A 13,728-nucleotide genomic window follows, 5' to 3' on the forward strand; every position below is an offset into this window, starting at 1 on the left:
AAACACCAGGCGTTTATTTGAGATATACCTATCTCATAGAGCTGGAAGGGACCCCAAAAGGTCATCGAGTCCAGCCCCTTGCCTTCACTAGCAGGACCAAGTACTGATTTTGCCCCAGATCCCTAAGTGGCTGCCTCAAGGATTGAACTCACAACCCTGGGTTTAGTAGGCCAATGCTCAAACCACTGAGCTAGGGTCCAGTGTAGTGGTGTTAAGTGCTCTCCCTGTCAAATAACCAAGATTCAGGGTCAGCCCCCTTCGTCCTCACCGCTAGGATTCGGCCTATCCCCCAGGCTTCTCACCCTTTTCTCAGAAGGGGGAATGAGGGTAAACATGAAGAGTAGCTCAGTCTATGAAGAGTTAAGGTCTTTCTACAGGCCAGCATGTTCCAATAATTATCTCTTGGCTCTCTTACTCATGTTTATCTTTTAGCCTCTTGACATCAGTGGACACTTACCACAAATTGAAAAGAAATTACTAATGCACTTATAAATGTACAGCTTTTAAATCTCCCATCTTTACTCCTTATTAATTTAAATCCAGGCCTCCAGGATGGTGCAAGGAAGGTGAAGAAAACCATTGGACACCTAGTCAATTTTGCCCTGAAGGAAACATTCCTTCTTGATTCTCAGGGCAGGTCTTCACTACAGGGGGGGGGGTCGATTTAAGATACGCGAATACGCTACGCGAGTAGCGTATCGGAGCCGACTTACCCCACTGTGAGGACGGTGGCAAAATCGACCTCCGCGGTTCCCAGTCGACGGCGCTTACTCCCACCTCCGCTGGTGGAGTAAGAGCATCAATTCGGGGATCGATTGTCGCGTCCCGATGAGACGCGATAATTCGATCCCCGGGAGATCGATTTCTACCCGCTGATTCAGGCGGGTAGTGTAGACCTAGCCTCAGAAACTATTGATCAGACCCACCGCAGCCTAGAAACACAGTTCAAATCATACATCCATTATAGGGCAGGAAGGATGGGGTAACAGGCAGCAATGGCAGCAGAATGGCTGCTGTATGCCCTGAAGGCTTCACATACAGAAATAAAGGGAGGATAGTGTGAAAGACCATCAATTCTTTCCCTCCCTCAACCTAGCCAATGACAGGATCTCCATGTGTATTCTGAGTGGGAAGGCCCTGATCAGTCAAGCTTGCCCCTCCCTTGACCCCTTCTCTCAGGACTCCAGGGTTTGCCTTTCCCCTGTTGGTTCTATCGGACATATACCCCCTGTTGTGATGGGGTGGCATTTATTCTTGAGGATCAAGTAGTCAAAAGTATTACTTTAGGACACTATCTCAAACTTTGGTGCATGAATTGACTAGATTGCCTAGGTAGGCCGTGGAAGCTCCTTTGCTGGAGGGTTTCAAAAGGAGGCTGGATTGCCATCTGTCTTGGATGGTTTAGACACAACAAATCCTGCATCTTGGCAGAGGGTTAGACTAGATGACCCTTGTATTTCCTTCTGACCTTCTGATTCTATGATTCTAATTCCTAGCCCATACCAAAGTTTCAGTGGTGGCAGGGAAGAGAATGACATCAGGGATTCTATAATATAGCAAGTGGAATGCTTTTATAATTAGCTCTATAGGACATAAGAACATAAAAACAGCCATACTGGGTCAGACCAATGCTCCATCTAGCTCAGTATATTGTCTTCCGACAGTGGCCAATGCCAGGTGCTTCAGATGGAATGAATAGAACATGCAATTATTGTGTGATCCATCCCCGTCATCCACTCCCAGGTTTTGGCAGTCAGAGATTAGGGATACCCAGAACATGGGGTTGCATCCTTGGCCATCTTGGCTAATAACCATTGATGGACCTATCCTCCATGAACTTATCTAATTCTTTTTTGACCCCTGTTATAGTTTTGGCCTTCACACCATCCCCGGGTAATAAGTTCCACAGGTTGACTGTGTGTTGTGTGAATAAGTACTTCCTTTTGTTTGTTTTAAACCTGCTGCCTATTAATTTAATTGAGTGACCCCTGGTTCTTGTGTTATGTGGAGGAGTAAATAACATTTCCTTATTCACTTTCTCCACATCATTCATGATTTTATAGACCTATCATATCTCCTCTTAGTTGTCTCTTTTCTAAGCTGAAAAGGCCCAGTCTTTTTAATCAATACCCTTAAGTTCTCATTTGTGATAGAGAATGGCCCTCTATCAGAACAACCTCTAGTTATTTCACATTTTCCATAGATGTGGGTGAGTAAAAAACATAAAGATGCTCAACTGAAAGAAAACAAATTTGTTGAGTTTATTTCTGATGATTCACTGATGGTAATGTTAAGTTAGTCTAGTGTTTCTGCTTGAGTAATAAGAACTCCTTCTGCAAGAGGAAAAACAGAACAGTCCTTTTAGTTGTTTTATAAATATTTGCTTTGCTGTTATCACTATGCTAGCGATTAAGGGTCTTTTATAAAATCATCTCTTCCACAATTCAGCATTCAATTCCTGAGCAGTCATTGGATGCAAATTTATATCTAATAAATTCCTTAATATCACATTAACATCTGTGAAAGTAGATTGTCAGTGAAATAGTTAGGATTTATTTTGGTTGCATTTAGCAACTGAATTGTAGTAAAGAAAATATCTAAAATATGCATTGACTATAGATAGATACAAAAACTATTAAATCCAAAACATTTAAAATCTTCTTTATAACCATTTTGACCATTACTGGTCATGCTTTTAAATATTTCTGATTCATGTGATACATCTCTAGTACACAGATTCTTGCATAAGATGGCTCACATAAATTATGTCAGTAGCACTCTGGAAAATGTCTCTCACAGAGACTGAGGAACACATGGTGAAGGGCTTTTGGAAGTTCACTGTCTGGACTGGCGAGACAGGTATGCCATAACATGTTTTAGATCTCTCCTTACATGACTCTTCAGGACACTGTACTATGGTGGCTACAACTCTATTCTCATATTCTCAATTATATGCCACACAGCACAGAATAAAGAATTAAGATCTCATGTAGGACCAATGTTAAATCTCCTTTTCCCCACATGGAAGAAAATTGAAAATTAGTAAAGGAAATTGATGGTCCTACACTGCTGGCTGTTTTCTCAGTTCTTTACATGACTACAAAACTTTGTTATGGTGTCTGATATCATATCTCCATTATTCTTAAGCCAAGCATTTGGTACTGCCATGGGTCAGCATTTACACTGACTGCCAGTTATTTTTAGCGATTGGGCAATAGTCCCCACCATTGTCAGCTATACGGGGAAGGTCCTTTATCTCCTGGAATAGCCTGCAGTGAAGGATTTTATTACTATTGGAATACTATTTCCTCTTTGCCAGGGGATGATATTGTGAAGGCCAAAACTATAACAGGATTCAAAAAAGAACTAAATACGTTCATGGAGAATAGGTGTTCATCAAGGGTTATTAACCAGGATGATTTCAATTGGCTTTGCCTGGGACCTAAAAACTGAAATGATTAACTTTGAAGTGCACTTGCTGAACATTAGGCAGCAAGTTCTGCTCATGGACTCTCATTGGTGAAGAATCTTGTGCATACTGTGCAGTAGCTACAACCTAAAGAGTGCATTGCAGTAATTTAGCTGAGAGGTCACAAAAGCCTGAGTTCTGGTCTTAGTCCAGAAATAAGATTGCAACTTCTGAATATTTTGAGGGTTAAAAAAGTACTCCTGACAACTGATGAAACATTGGTTTCCATATTCAGTTTGTTGTGGCCTCTAAGTTGGGAGTCCTGTCAGCTCACTCGGGAAAACCATATCAAAAGCTAGCAGTACCCTGGCCCCAAAGTGACAGCTTCAAATGCTCTCCTTGTCATGAAAGCAATATCTCCTCCATCTGTAGCTTGACCTGCAACCTGAGCCCGACAATGCAACTGTGCTGAGACTGAATAACTGTGATAAGAAGAGGTAGCAATGCATATTTGGGTATCATGAGTTACTGCTAATAGCTCAGGCTATGGTGCTGCCATATCAGTTTTCAATGTTACTTTATCTTTACATTGAACGCAATAGTGACACAAGAAATCTGTGTGGGATCCCATACTGGAGGGTTCTCGATGCAGATGAGTAACATTACCCAATGATGTTCAAAAGAAATAAATGGAATCACAGTAATGAAATCCTGGTCATTTCCTCCTGTCCATACAGTTGGGTCAACCGCAACTCATAATCAATAGTATCAAAAACAGATGACAGCTCCTATGTTATCTGGATGGAGAGTTGTCTCGCATCCATCTTGCATACTAGTATTGTTTGTGCCCTTCTAGGACCGGACAGATGGGATGATGCCAAAGAATTCTATTCTAGATACTTGTCATCTACAATCTTCTCAGCCACCTCCATAAAAGGGAGGGCTAAGCCTAGGAGGTAAATAAGTAAGACCTCTGTGTTAAGAAACAGTTTCTTAAGCAGCAGTCAAACTTCGGTTTATGTCAGACAATCTGTTCTCCACAAAGACATTTATAACAGAAACTACCAGTGGGAGAACACTTAACCATTGGCATTTATATTGTGGGCAAAGATCCCAGCCATAGGTTATGGATTTCAGCTTCCCAAAGTCCCTTTTCATGTGTTTGGGGTAAGATGCTGTCATGGTAATGGGTGTATTTGTACTCTTGTATCCTGTCACTGTCTCCCTCTATCTAGTGCAAAAGGGACAATCTTCAGTATGACTGATTTTCCTGACAAAGAACTTAGATAATTGCTCATATCACTCAACTGATAAGTCAGATTTAGGGGAGACGCAGTCTGAAATTAATAACTTCACCATCCTATGACCTTATCAAATGCATATTGTTCACCCTAGAGTCTTTCAAGCAAAAACCAATGTAGACGTTTACATCTTTTTAAAACCGGGATTGTGTATGTACTTTTCAAAAATTGAATGACAACAAATCCACTCTTCCTGTTAAACATATGTTCATAATTTTGTTTTGTCTCTGTTTAAAATGGACAGTATTTTTCTAGTAGATTGAAGCATAGGCCTGAATACAGTTCTGTGTATATAAGGACTTTTTTCTGTGTACATCATGCATTCTGAAACTTGATCCTTCAAAGACTTTTGCACATGTTTAACTTTATGCACATTGAATAGTTCCACCGAGTTCAGAAAATTCAACGTAAGCTCCCTAGTCCTTCATGTCCCCATTTGTAAAGTGGAAATAATATTTATCAGCTTCAGAATGTGCTGTGAGGAAAAATAAGTTACAGTTTGTAAAGTGTGTTGAAGATGGAAAAAGCATCATGGTGCTTAAGAGCTGAGTATTATTATTTAAAACAGGATTTATAATAGACTGACAGATTCCTTAATAATATATCCTTGAAAAGATGGAGTCAATTATGCAGTCATTAATAACTGTTTTTTAAATGGACTACTTTCTACACATCTGGGTAAGGTGGGCAGAATTTAGCCCCTATTGTTTAAAATTTCGTATGTATTTTATGTCTCTCAAAACGCAATGACTTTCACTCAGCCTAACCATTTAAAAAGTTCAGCAAACAAGTTTCTGAAATGCTAGTGGTGGACGCAGTCTGACACACTGAAGGATGAGCTAAACATGTAACTTATGTGTACTGCTTATTTGTTGACAGGCCAGTTAAAATTTTTATATTACCTTTCATTCATGACCTAAATATATTTATGGCATATATTTCTGCTGTTATGTGTATCAGATAACACTAGTTTTGAAATATAAACTCATTGGAGTTACTGAGTTACATCAGAATGATAAAACTGTACTCTTCTGTGTTTCAGGTCTTAGGAACAGATGAAGATAATATGGGGGATGGTTGCTCTCAGAAGCTGGCTTCTGCCAAATACGTTCGACTTTTGCTAATACTGATTCCATGCATCTGTGCTCTCATCCTCCTACTGGTGTTCCTGCTTACCTTTGTAGGTGAGTACTAGTCTTAACTAAAGAGAAGCAAGCTGAAATATACTTGTATTTTTAACAAGATGATACAAATAAGCACTATAAACTCACAGTCCAGTCTACTTTTAGAATGTAAACAAATGTCTTAGAACATCCACTTAAAACTGTAAGTAAATTATGCTTTTTTTCAGTTCTGCTATGCTGCTTCAGTTGCAGAGAATACCTGATTTTGATTGTTTATGTTTAAAATTCATTAAAAAGTAATTAGGGGGAAATTTTTGAGGCTTTGAAAATTAATTTTTGATATACTTGCTGCCTTGGACATACATTATATTGATTGTTTTCAACAGTCACTCTTACAAGCACTTAATGATAAGTTTTTAAATATATTTATATATGTGTGTGTGTGTGTGTGTGTGTATGAAATAAATATATTTAAATATTTCTAAGTGGCACAACATATTGCTCCCTTACATAACACACACCAATTTATAAACCTAATATCTATTTTCAGGAGAAAGTTAATTTACGAGTAGCAATAAAACTTTCTGAACAGGCTACAAAATCTCCTCCCCGTCACCAATAAAATCTAAGTGTTTTGTTATTAACTTTAAATACACATAATTTCAGAACCACAATCATATTTCATTGAAGATAGAGTTGCAGCTATACTTAATTTTTTAGTTATTCAATCCATTAATTAACTGCATGTTTGGTATGGAATTAACAAATTAATGATTTATTAGTGAGCAACAATTTAAAAAAAGCTAGTTCTTTGTTACCTTCACAACAAAGTTGACATGCCTGCAATTAAATCGTACCTATGATGAGAGAGAGAGAGAGAGAAGAATGTTCGGATAACACATTATATAACTTTTTGCTTTTATTGTGTACAGTACTGTAGGGCTGTAGTTGCTTGTGTACTTTTGGGGTTTTTTTTTGCCAGTAAAGAATTTTTTTTTATTGAAATGTATTCAATATTAGCATAACTATATCTCTTATTTCAGTGCTGGCTGGTACTGCCTGCCTTTTTTACTTGAAGTATGTATCCATGAAACAGTGTTTTACTTCTCTTAGGGAGACTAAAGAATGTGCATTTTTTACCAGTTGCAGAAAGATGGTAAAATATACAAAATTATTAGCTCTTTCCCTATTAAAAAGATCAATCAATCTAAAGAAATACCATAAAATTGAAACAGGATGTCTGGAAATAAAACTGAATATGTATCTAGCTAACAGCTCTGCCTCTGACAAATTCAAGTCAAATTGAATCTCCATATTCATTTCAGACTGTGGAGGATGATTTGCAACAAGACCCATAATGTCTGGTCTTCTCATTGTGCTTAGGATGGGTGGCCAGAATAAAAAACTAATGAATGTGGTGGTAGATCCCAAGACTTAGTTGTCAATCTTTAAACTAAGAACAGGCTGAAGTGGATTAAGATCATGTAAGTCTGACAATTAGGAAATCTGATACCTCCCAGTTCATTTCCTGGTGTTTAGCATTCCATCTGAATCCTTTATAGATTTTCACTATTAAATGAGAAAGTAGATGAAAAAAGGTAGGTGTGTTTGTGTGTCATACTCAATCTCTTCCTTAGAAGAAAGTGTCTACATAATACATACTGAAATTGTACTGCAAAATGCCCAGGCAAAGGGGGCCTGATTCTGATCTTACTTAAGCAGCATAAACCACTAAAATCAATGAAATTACACTAGTGTAAAACTAGTATATGTACGAGGAGAATCAGACCCAATGTTATTGGTCAGGTCTAATGTCTGGGACATCTATAAACCAGCAAAACTGTCTCCAGCATCCTTTCAGATTATTCTGATTATGATTTATTATTCTGTTTTCCTAGAGCAATAAGAACAGCTTTAGTTTAAAGCATACTGATGACACAAGTAGACTTATTTTCCAGGCTGTCTAGAAATAAATAGGTAATTCTAAGGGCATCCTTAAAGTGTGTGTGATGTCAGAATAATGTAATCTGCTCTGGCATTTGGGGAGAGGCTACATCCAGGTCATTAATTCAAATTCAGATCAGATCAGTTTCCAGTGCTGTCCATCTGGTATCTTTCACCAGTTCTAGATTTATGTTTTTTAAGGTATGAAAAAAAGCCTTTTTGTAATGAAAAGGACAAAATCTTTTAAAGCTTAATTTGTCTGTGCTCACATACTACACCTTGGTGCCCTAGAAAGAATAATAGATGCTTGAAGCATGAATGGAGAATTCCAGTGTGTTATTTGGAACTTTACATTCTATTGCTGAAATTAACTTTCTCTGCTTAACTTTGGTTACCTCATCCATTAGAAAATTGGGAACATTTTGGCTCCAGTTTGCAGGCAAAGCATTTCATTTCTTATTGAAAACTTGTAGTAAAATGTTCTATTACTGCTGCTATTTTCAATTATTTTCATAAGATGAGGCAGGTACACACACGTATGTGCACACATCGTGTTGAGCTGATATAAAATATTTCCATTCACCCTGCTAAATATACATGTATCAACCTTCTGACTTTCTCCTTATCCTAATGCAGACTTCTGGATAGGCTGCTCTCATCTTCCTAGTTCTGATGTAAAATAAGTCTGGAATCCAGTATGAGGCAACTGGGGCAGTACAGCTATATTCTAGTAATATGAGGTATCCTACTTGAGATACTTTAACGAGCTGATTTTCAGAAAATGCTGAGCATTCACTCCCTGAAAATCAGGCCCCTCTAAGGTGTCTAAAGTACGGTACCCCAAATCACTAGTCACCCTTGAAAAACTGGGCTGTGAAATTTTATTAATCTGTACGCAGAGAAGAAAAGGCAATGTAAATAATGAATAAGGAGGTGCAAATTAATATGACTATCTGGCAAAATTATGTTAAAGTAGATATAACAGCAGGCTTTTAAACTCAATACACAAAAGTCATGCTTAGTTTAAAATCTCACTGCAGAAATAAGGAATATATTTCTCTCAAAGCTTTTGCATTCTTTTATATGCGTATGCTTCTTGTTGGTTGTTCTTCTATCCCGGGCCGGTGCTTCCATTTAGGCGACCTAGGCGGTCGCCTAGGGCACCAGGATTTGGGGGGGCGGCATTTTGCCGCAGTTGGCGGCAATTCAGCGGCAGGGGGTCCTTCCGCGTTCTGGGTCTTCAGCGGCAATTCTGCGGCGGGTCCTTCACTCGCTCCGGGACCCGCCGCCGAAGTGCCCCGAAGACCAGGAGCGCGGAAGGACCCCCCCGCCACAGAATTGCCGACGACGACCGGGAGCGCGGAAGGACCCCCGCCTAGGGCGCCAAAAACCCTGGCGCCGCTCCTGCTTCTATCCCTTACTTGCCAGAAATAATGGCACATTTGTGAACCTATCAGGAGGATGCTTTGTAGCGAATGTTCTTCTCATATGAAGTGGAAGCAGTGATGTCAGCTGCTATTGAGAAAATTTGTCTTTCAGAACAAACCTGAGGCTCCTACTTACTAAGTGACTGGGTCATATCACAGAGGAGAGAAAGAGAGTGGGGATTGAGAATCCTTTTTAAGGGCCGTAAGCTGGTTTATGGGCCACCTAAATAATTAAACTTTGAAAGAAACAAAGGGTTGGATTTTACAAGGTTCTAATCTCTTACAACTCCCCTTGATATTGATGGGCATTGAGAATAACCAGCACCTGATGACATTGGACCCTAATTTCTTGCTCTCCTGACTGAAGCATAGTTGTGAGCTAGCTGTTAGAGGGAGTGCAGAGGTTCATAAAATGATCCATTAAGGCCACTTCATACAGTTTAAATTTGTCTGGAGTTACAAGCTACAAAGAAATCATATTATGGTGCATCATAGCCTACATAGTCTGCTGATATGTAATGGGGGAAAAGAGGCAGAAAGGGAAGACATTCTGAAAATTTGGATGTCATAAAAATGAGAAATGAAATGAATGGGCTCAATTTAGAACAGCTCTCTGATTTCTGTGTGGCAGGTGGCAATCTCTAAACTAACTCTTGTTTAATAGTTATAAAAGGCACGTCCCCTTTTTTAATTTGATTTTTTTTATTTTTTGTTAGGACATTACAGATTTTACTTACAATTGTGCATACATTTTAAAATATGGTATGTGTTAAACTTGCAGGGTTGTCTTCCTTTTAAAGAAAAGCAGCAGTCGATAGAAATACAACAAGTTAAAGTAGATTTCATTTGGATTATTTTCAAGAAAAACAAATAACTGATGCCATGGTTTGAATAGCTCCTTAGAAAAGGTTAACTATAAAGTAAGAAGACCATCTTGAATGTAAGCTTGCATTTATAATCTATGGGCCATGTTCTACAACCATTACTCACATTGAGTGCTACCTTATTTCTTGAGTAATTGCATCCTATGCAAATATTACCAGCTTTAAAAATAAACCTATTCCTACAAAGACTACAAAACATCAGTCACCACTATTTTCGGTTTGAGAAGTTAAGTATCCTTCACTTTTGAATACTAATTTTTAAAACAACATTGAGTCACTTCTGAATTAAATAAAAAAAGATTTTCGATGGGGCACAATAACACTAAGTCACAGCTGCTTAGCCATAGCAAACTCTTGTAGGGAAAACAAAACTATTTGATATTCATTGGACCATAATTGAAAGTCAGTCAGTTATTTAAAAGGACCAAGAAATAGGATCTGGGGGATTTTGTGTAGATACAGGATTTTACTTCTTATATACTGATTTCTATGTGGTCCTCTACCATAAGGGAATCCTGAGTAGGAGGAGAGGGGTTATTTTACCTCTTTGTTTGGCACTATTGCGACTGCTGCTGGAATACGGTGTCCAGTTCTGGTGGTCACAATTCAAGAAGGGTGTTGATAAATTGGAGAGGGTTCAGAGAAGAGCCACAAGAATGATTAAAGGATTAGAAAACATGCCTTACAGTGATAGAATCAAGGAGCTCAATCTATTTAGCTTAACAAAGAGAAGGTAAAGGGATGACTTGATTACAGACTAAGTATGTACATGGGGAACAAATATTGAATAATGGGTTCTTCAATCTAGCAGAAAAAGGTATACCATATGCCCGTGCTTGGAAGTTGAAGCTAGACAAATACAGTCTGGAAATAAGGTATAAATTTTAACAGTGAGAAATTAACGATTGGAACAATTTACCAAGAGTCGTGGTGGATTCTCAGTCACTGACAATTTTTGGCTAGCATGCACAATATGAAACCCCTACATTTTTTGAGGAAGCTAGCCATACTGGTACAAAATGAAACACCTTTTGGCTGCACAGATATAGTGGAATGGCTTGCTATAACTGAATTAAGGCCACAGAAAATACATGCTTTTTTGAAGGAAACCATCTTGAGCCGAGAATAATGAGACGTTAGAGAGCCTAACATTTTATGTTCACCATGCCCTAAGGGCTACTGATATTCCTCCTAGTCTCAGTGCTGTTAGGCCTCAAGTTTCCAAAATATAACACAACCTTAGGGCTGGTCTATACTTAGCCGCTAGTTCGGCGGCTGGAAATCGAACTTCCTGGTTCGATTTATCGCGTCTGGTCTGGACGCGATAAATCGAACCAGGAAGTGCTCGCCGTCGACTGCGGTACTCCAGCTCAACGAGAGGAGTACCGCGGAGTCGACGGGGGAGCCTGCCTGCCGCGTGTGGACCGCGTCTGAACCGTGGTAAATTCGAAGTAAGGTATGTCGACTTCAGCTACGTTATTCACGTAGCTGAAGTTGCGTACCTTACTTCGACTTGGGGGGTTAGTGTAGACCAGGCCTTAGAATCCACAGTAGCTCCTGGCATAGAGGCTTAAAACTCGACCTTCTGGAAGCAAGACAAAACATCAGCAATGCCATTGTCGATACTTAGAGTCTGATTTGCTATAAAACAGGTGTTCAGAGTTAGGAACCTTAATACAAAAGTGTGAACAAGCCACTTCATCCTGGGAGACAGTGTGCATCAGGGATGTGGCATTGGACCAGAAATCTACCTGCTTATTCTTGAATCTGTCTCTTCATATGCAAATAGGACAGGGAAGCATTTTAAGAAGATAGTGTCCAGACCCAGCCTCGATGTGTCCTAATCTGCAAGCCTCCACTCCATGTACTAATTCCCTTTAAGAACTTCCCATCACTGAATTCCCTGGAAGCTTGGAACAATACATGTAGCTCTGAGCCCAGTTCCCAATCAAATTGCCAGAACATGGCACCATTGTATCCAATGCAGAACTGTTTCTCCATCTTCAAGTGACTTCTGCCACCCAAAAAAAAAAAAAAAAAATGTGGCAAGCTGGAGTGCATGCAAACATGATGAGATGGCGGAGACATGGATTCAGCAAATGTGTATTGTTCCTGGGTAGCCAGTCAAGCAACACTCAGTGGCCAGTGCAAAGGGATTGATTAACATGGTTACAGACTTTCGGACTGATTTCTGAGATGCAGTGGTGTCTTTAGGTCAGAGTTATATTTATTTAGGTTTATAAAAGCCCCGATAGGTACCTATGCTATGTTGTCCTGGGCAATCCAGGCAGAAAGACAAGACACCAGAAATGTGGTTTAGCAAGGCCACAGCTTTATTAAACAATACATCTGAGAACTATTGGGCAATAACTCATTCAGTGCAGGTCATCCCTCCTATTACAATCTGAATGACTGCCATCATCCTCCCCACCCCAATAAATTGGTCCCAGCACCATTTCAGGCTCCCCATCACCCTCCCCTTGTACAAGGGATAAGAGGGTGGAGAAGATGGGGTTGTCTCCTCACTGTACCAGACATTAGGAGCCCTGCCCCATTTCCCACCTTCTTTAGGGGATACCTTCTCCGAATCCACTTCCAATTCCAGTTGATCAGGGAAACAGACCCCTTACTGAACAACCTGAACTGAGTACCTGCCAAGTTTTGCCAGTTGTGCCAAAATGAGTTTTACAAGTGAACCTACCCCATTGGCTCCCTGCACTGCTGAGAGGAAGGTAAAAAACCTACCCCTCCCAGGCCAGTTTGGCAGTGAGGGCAAAATGCCTTCCTAGCCCCATAAAGGTGATCAGCATAATACCCACAGCAAGGCTGCCACACTGGATCCTACTCTAATTTCAAGAGGGGAAGGAGGGGGAAGCTTTTCTTCCTAGAACAGAATGGCACCCTTGACCAGGCAGAAGGACTTATAAGACCTCCCCACTGAGTATGTGGGAGTGAATAGGCTTATGTTGCACTCTTCTGTCCTACCAAACAGCCACAGAGTCCCATCCTCCTCTTCTCCTCAAGCCCATGAGGAAGGGAGGGGATGCAGCAATCCTTAAAGGGGAAAAGGCTTTTTCTTTTCCAGACAAAGCCCTCCTCCCCCACCTCTGAGGCTGCAGAGGAGCACTTTGGGCTCTATTTACATACATAAAATATACAACTATTTAGGGTTCTATAGGTTTACAACAAACACCTTGAATTCCCCCTAGAAGCCTGTTTGCAAAGAGTGCAGGTCATGGACAATTGTAATGTGCTCCTGATAAGAATCTCTGCATAGTAAACCGGCCACTGCATTCTGCGATTGCTTTAGTTTATGAGTGATCTCAGTGTATATCCCAAATTAAGCACTTAGCACATTACAGTTACCTAATCATTTCAAAGGGCTCAGGCCCAGTGCTGGGTCAGTTCCTGGTTGAATAGGGGCTAGAATGAGCTGTGATATTCAGTGGTTCGCCTATCCTGGTAGGTTTGACCAACACCTACCCTCCCACCACAAATTGTCAAAACATCAAAGTCCTGTATTCAAATTGCCTTCCACCTCCAACTCTATAAGTTCCAGTATCTACAACAGGACCAGTCTGCTGAGGAGGTACCAGTAGATAGTTGCTAACTGGTTAAAAATATTTCTGTAATTAATCA

At 40.0% G+C, this 13,728-nt stretch overlaps 1 protein-coding gene across 1 annotated transcript in view; it reads left to right on the top strand.

Moving 5' to 3' along the window:
- CORIN (corin, serine peptidase) overlaps positions 1 to 13,728 on the top strand; it is a 279,991-nt gene that overhangs the window by 26,852 nt on the left and 239,411 nt on the right. Inside the window, exon 2 of the mRNA XM_029910685.1 lies at positions 5,753 to 5,894. Within this exon, the coding sequence (XP_029766545.1) occupies positions 5,753 to 5,894 (142 nt within the window). The remainder of the gene's footprint in view (positions 1 to 5,752; positions 5,895 to 13,728) is intronic.

The sequence above is a fragment of the Terrapene carolina genome, unplaced genomic scaffold, assembly GCF_002925995.2.
Source record: "Terrapene carolina triunguis isolate 2854851 unplaced genomic scaffold, T_m_triunguis-2.0 Scaffold66, whole genome shotgun sequence".
In the NCBI taxonomy this organism is placed as follows: domain Eukaryota; kingdom Metazoa; phylum Chordata; order Testudines; family Emydidae; genus Terrapene; species Terrapene triunguis.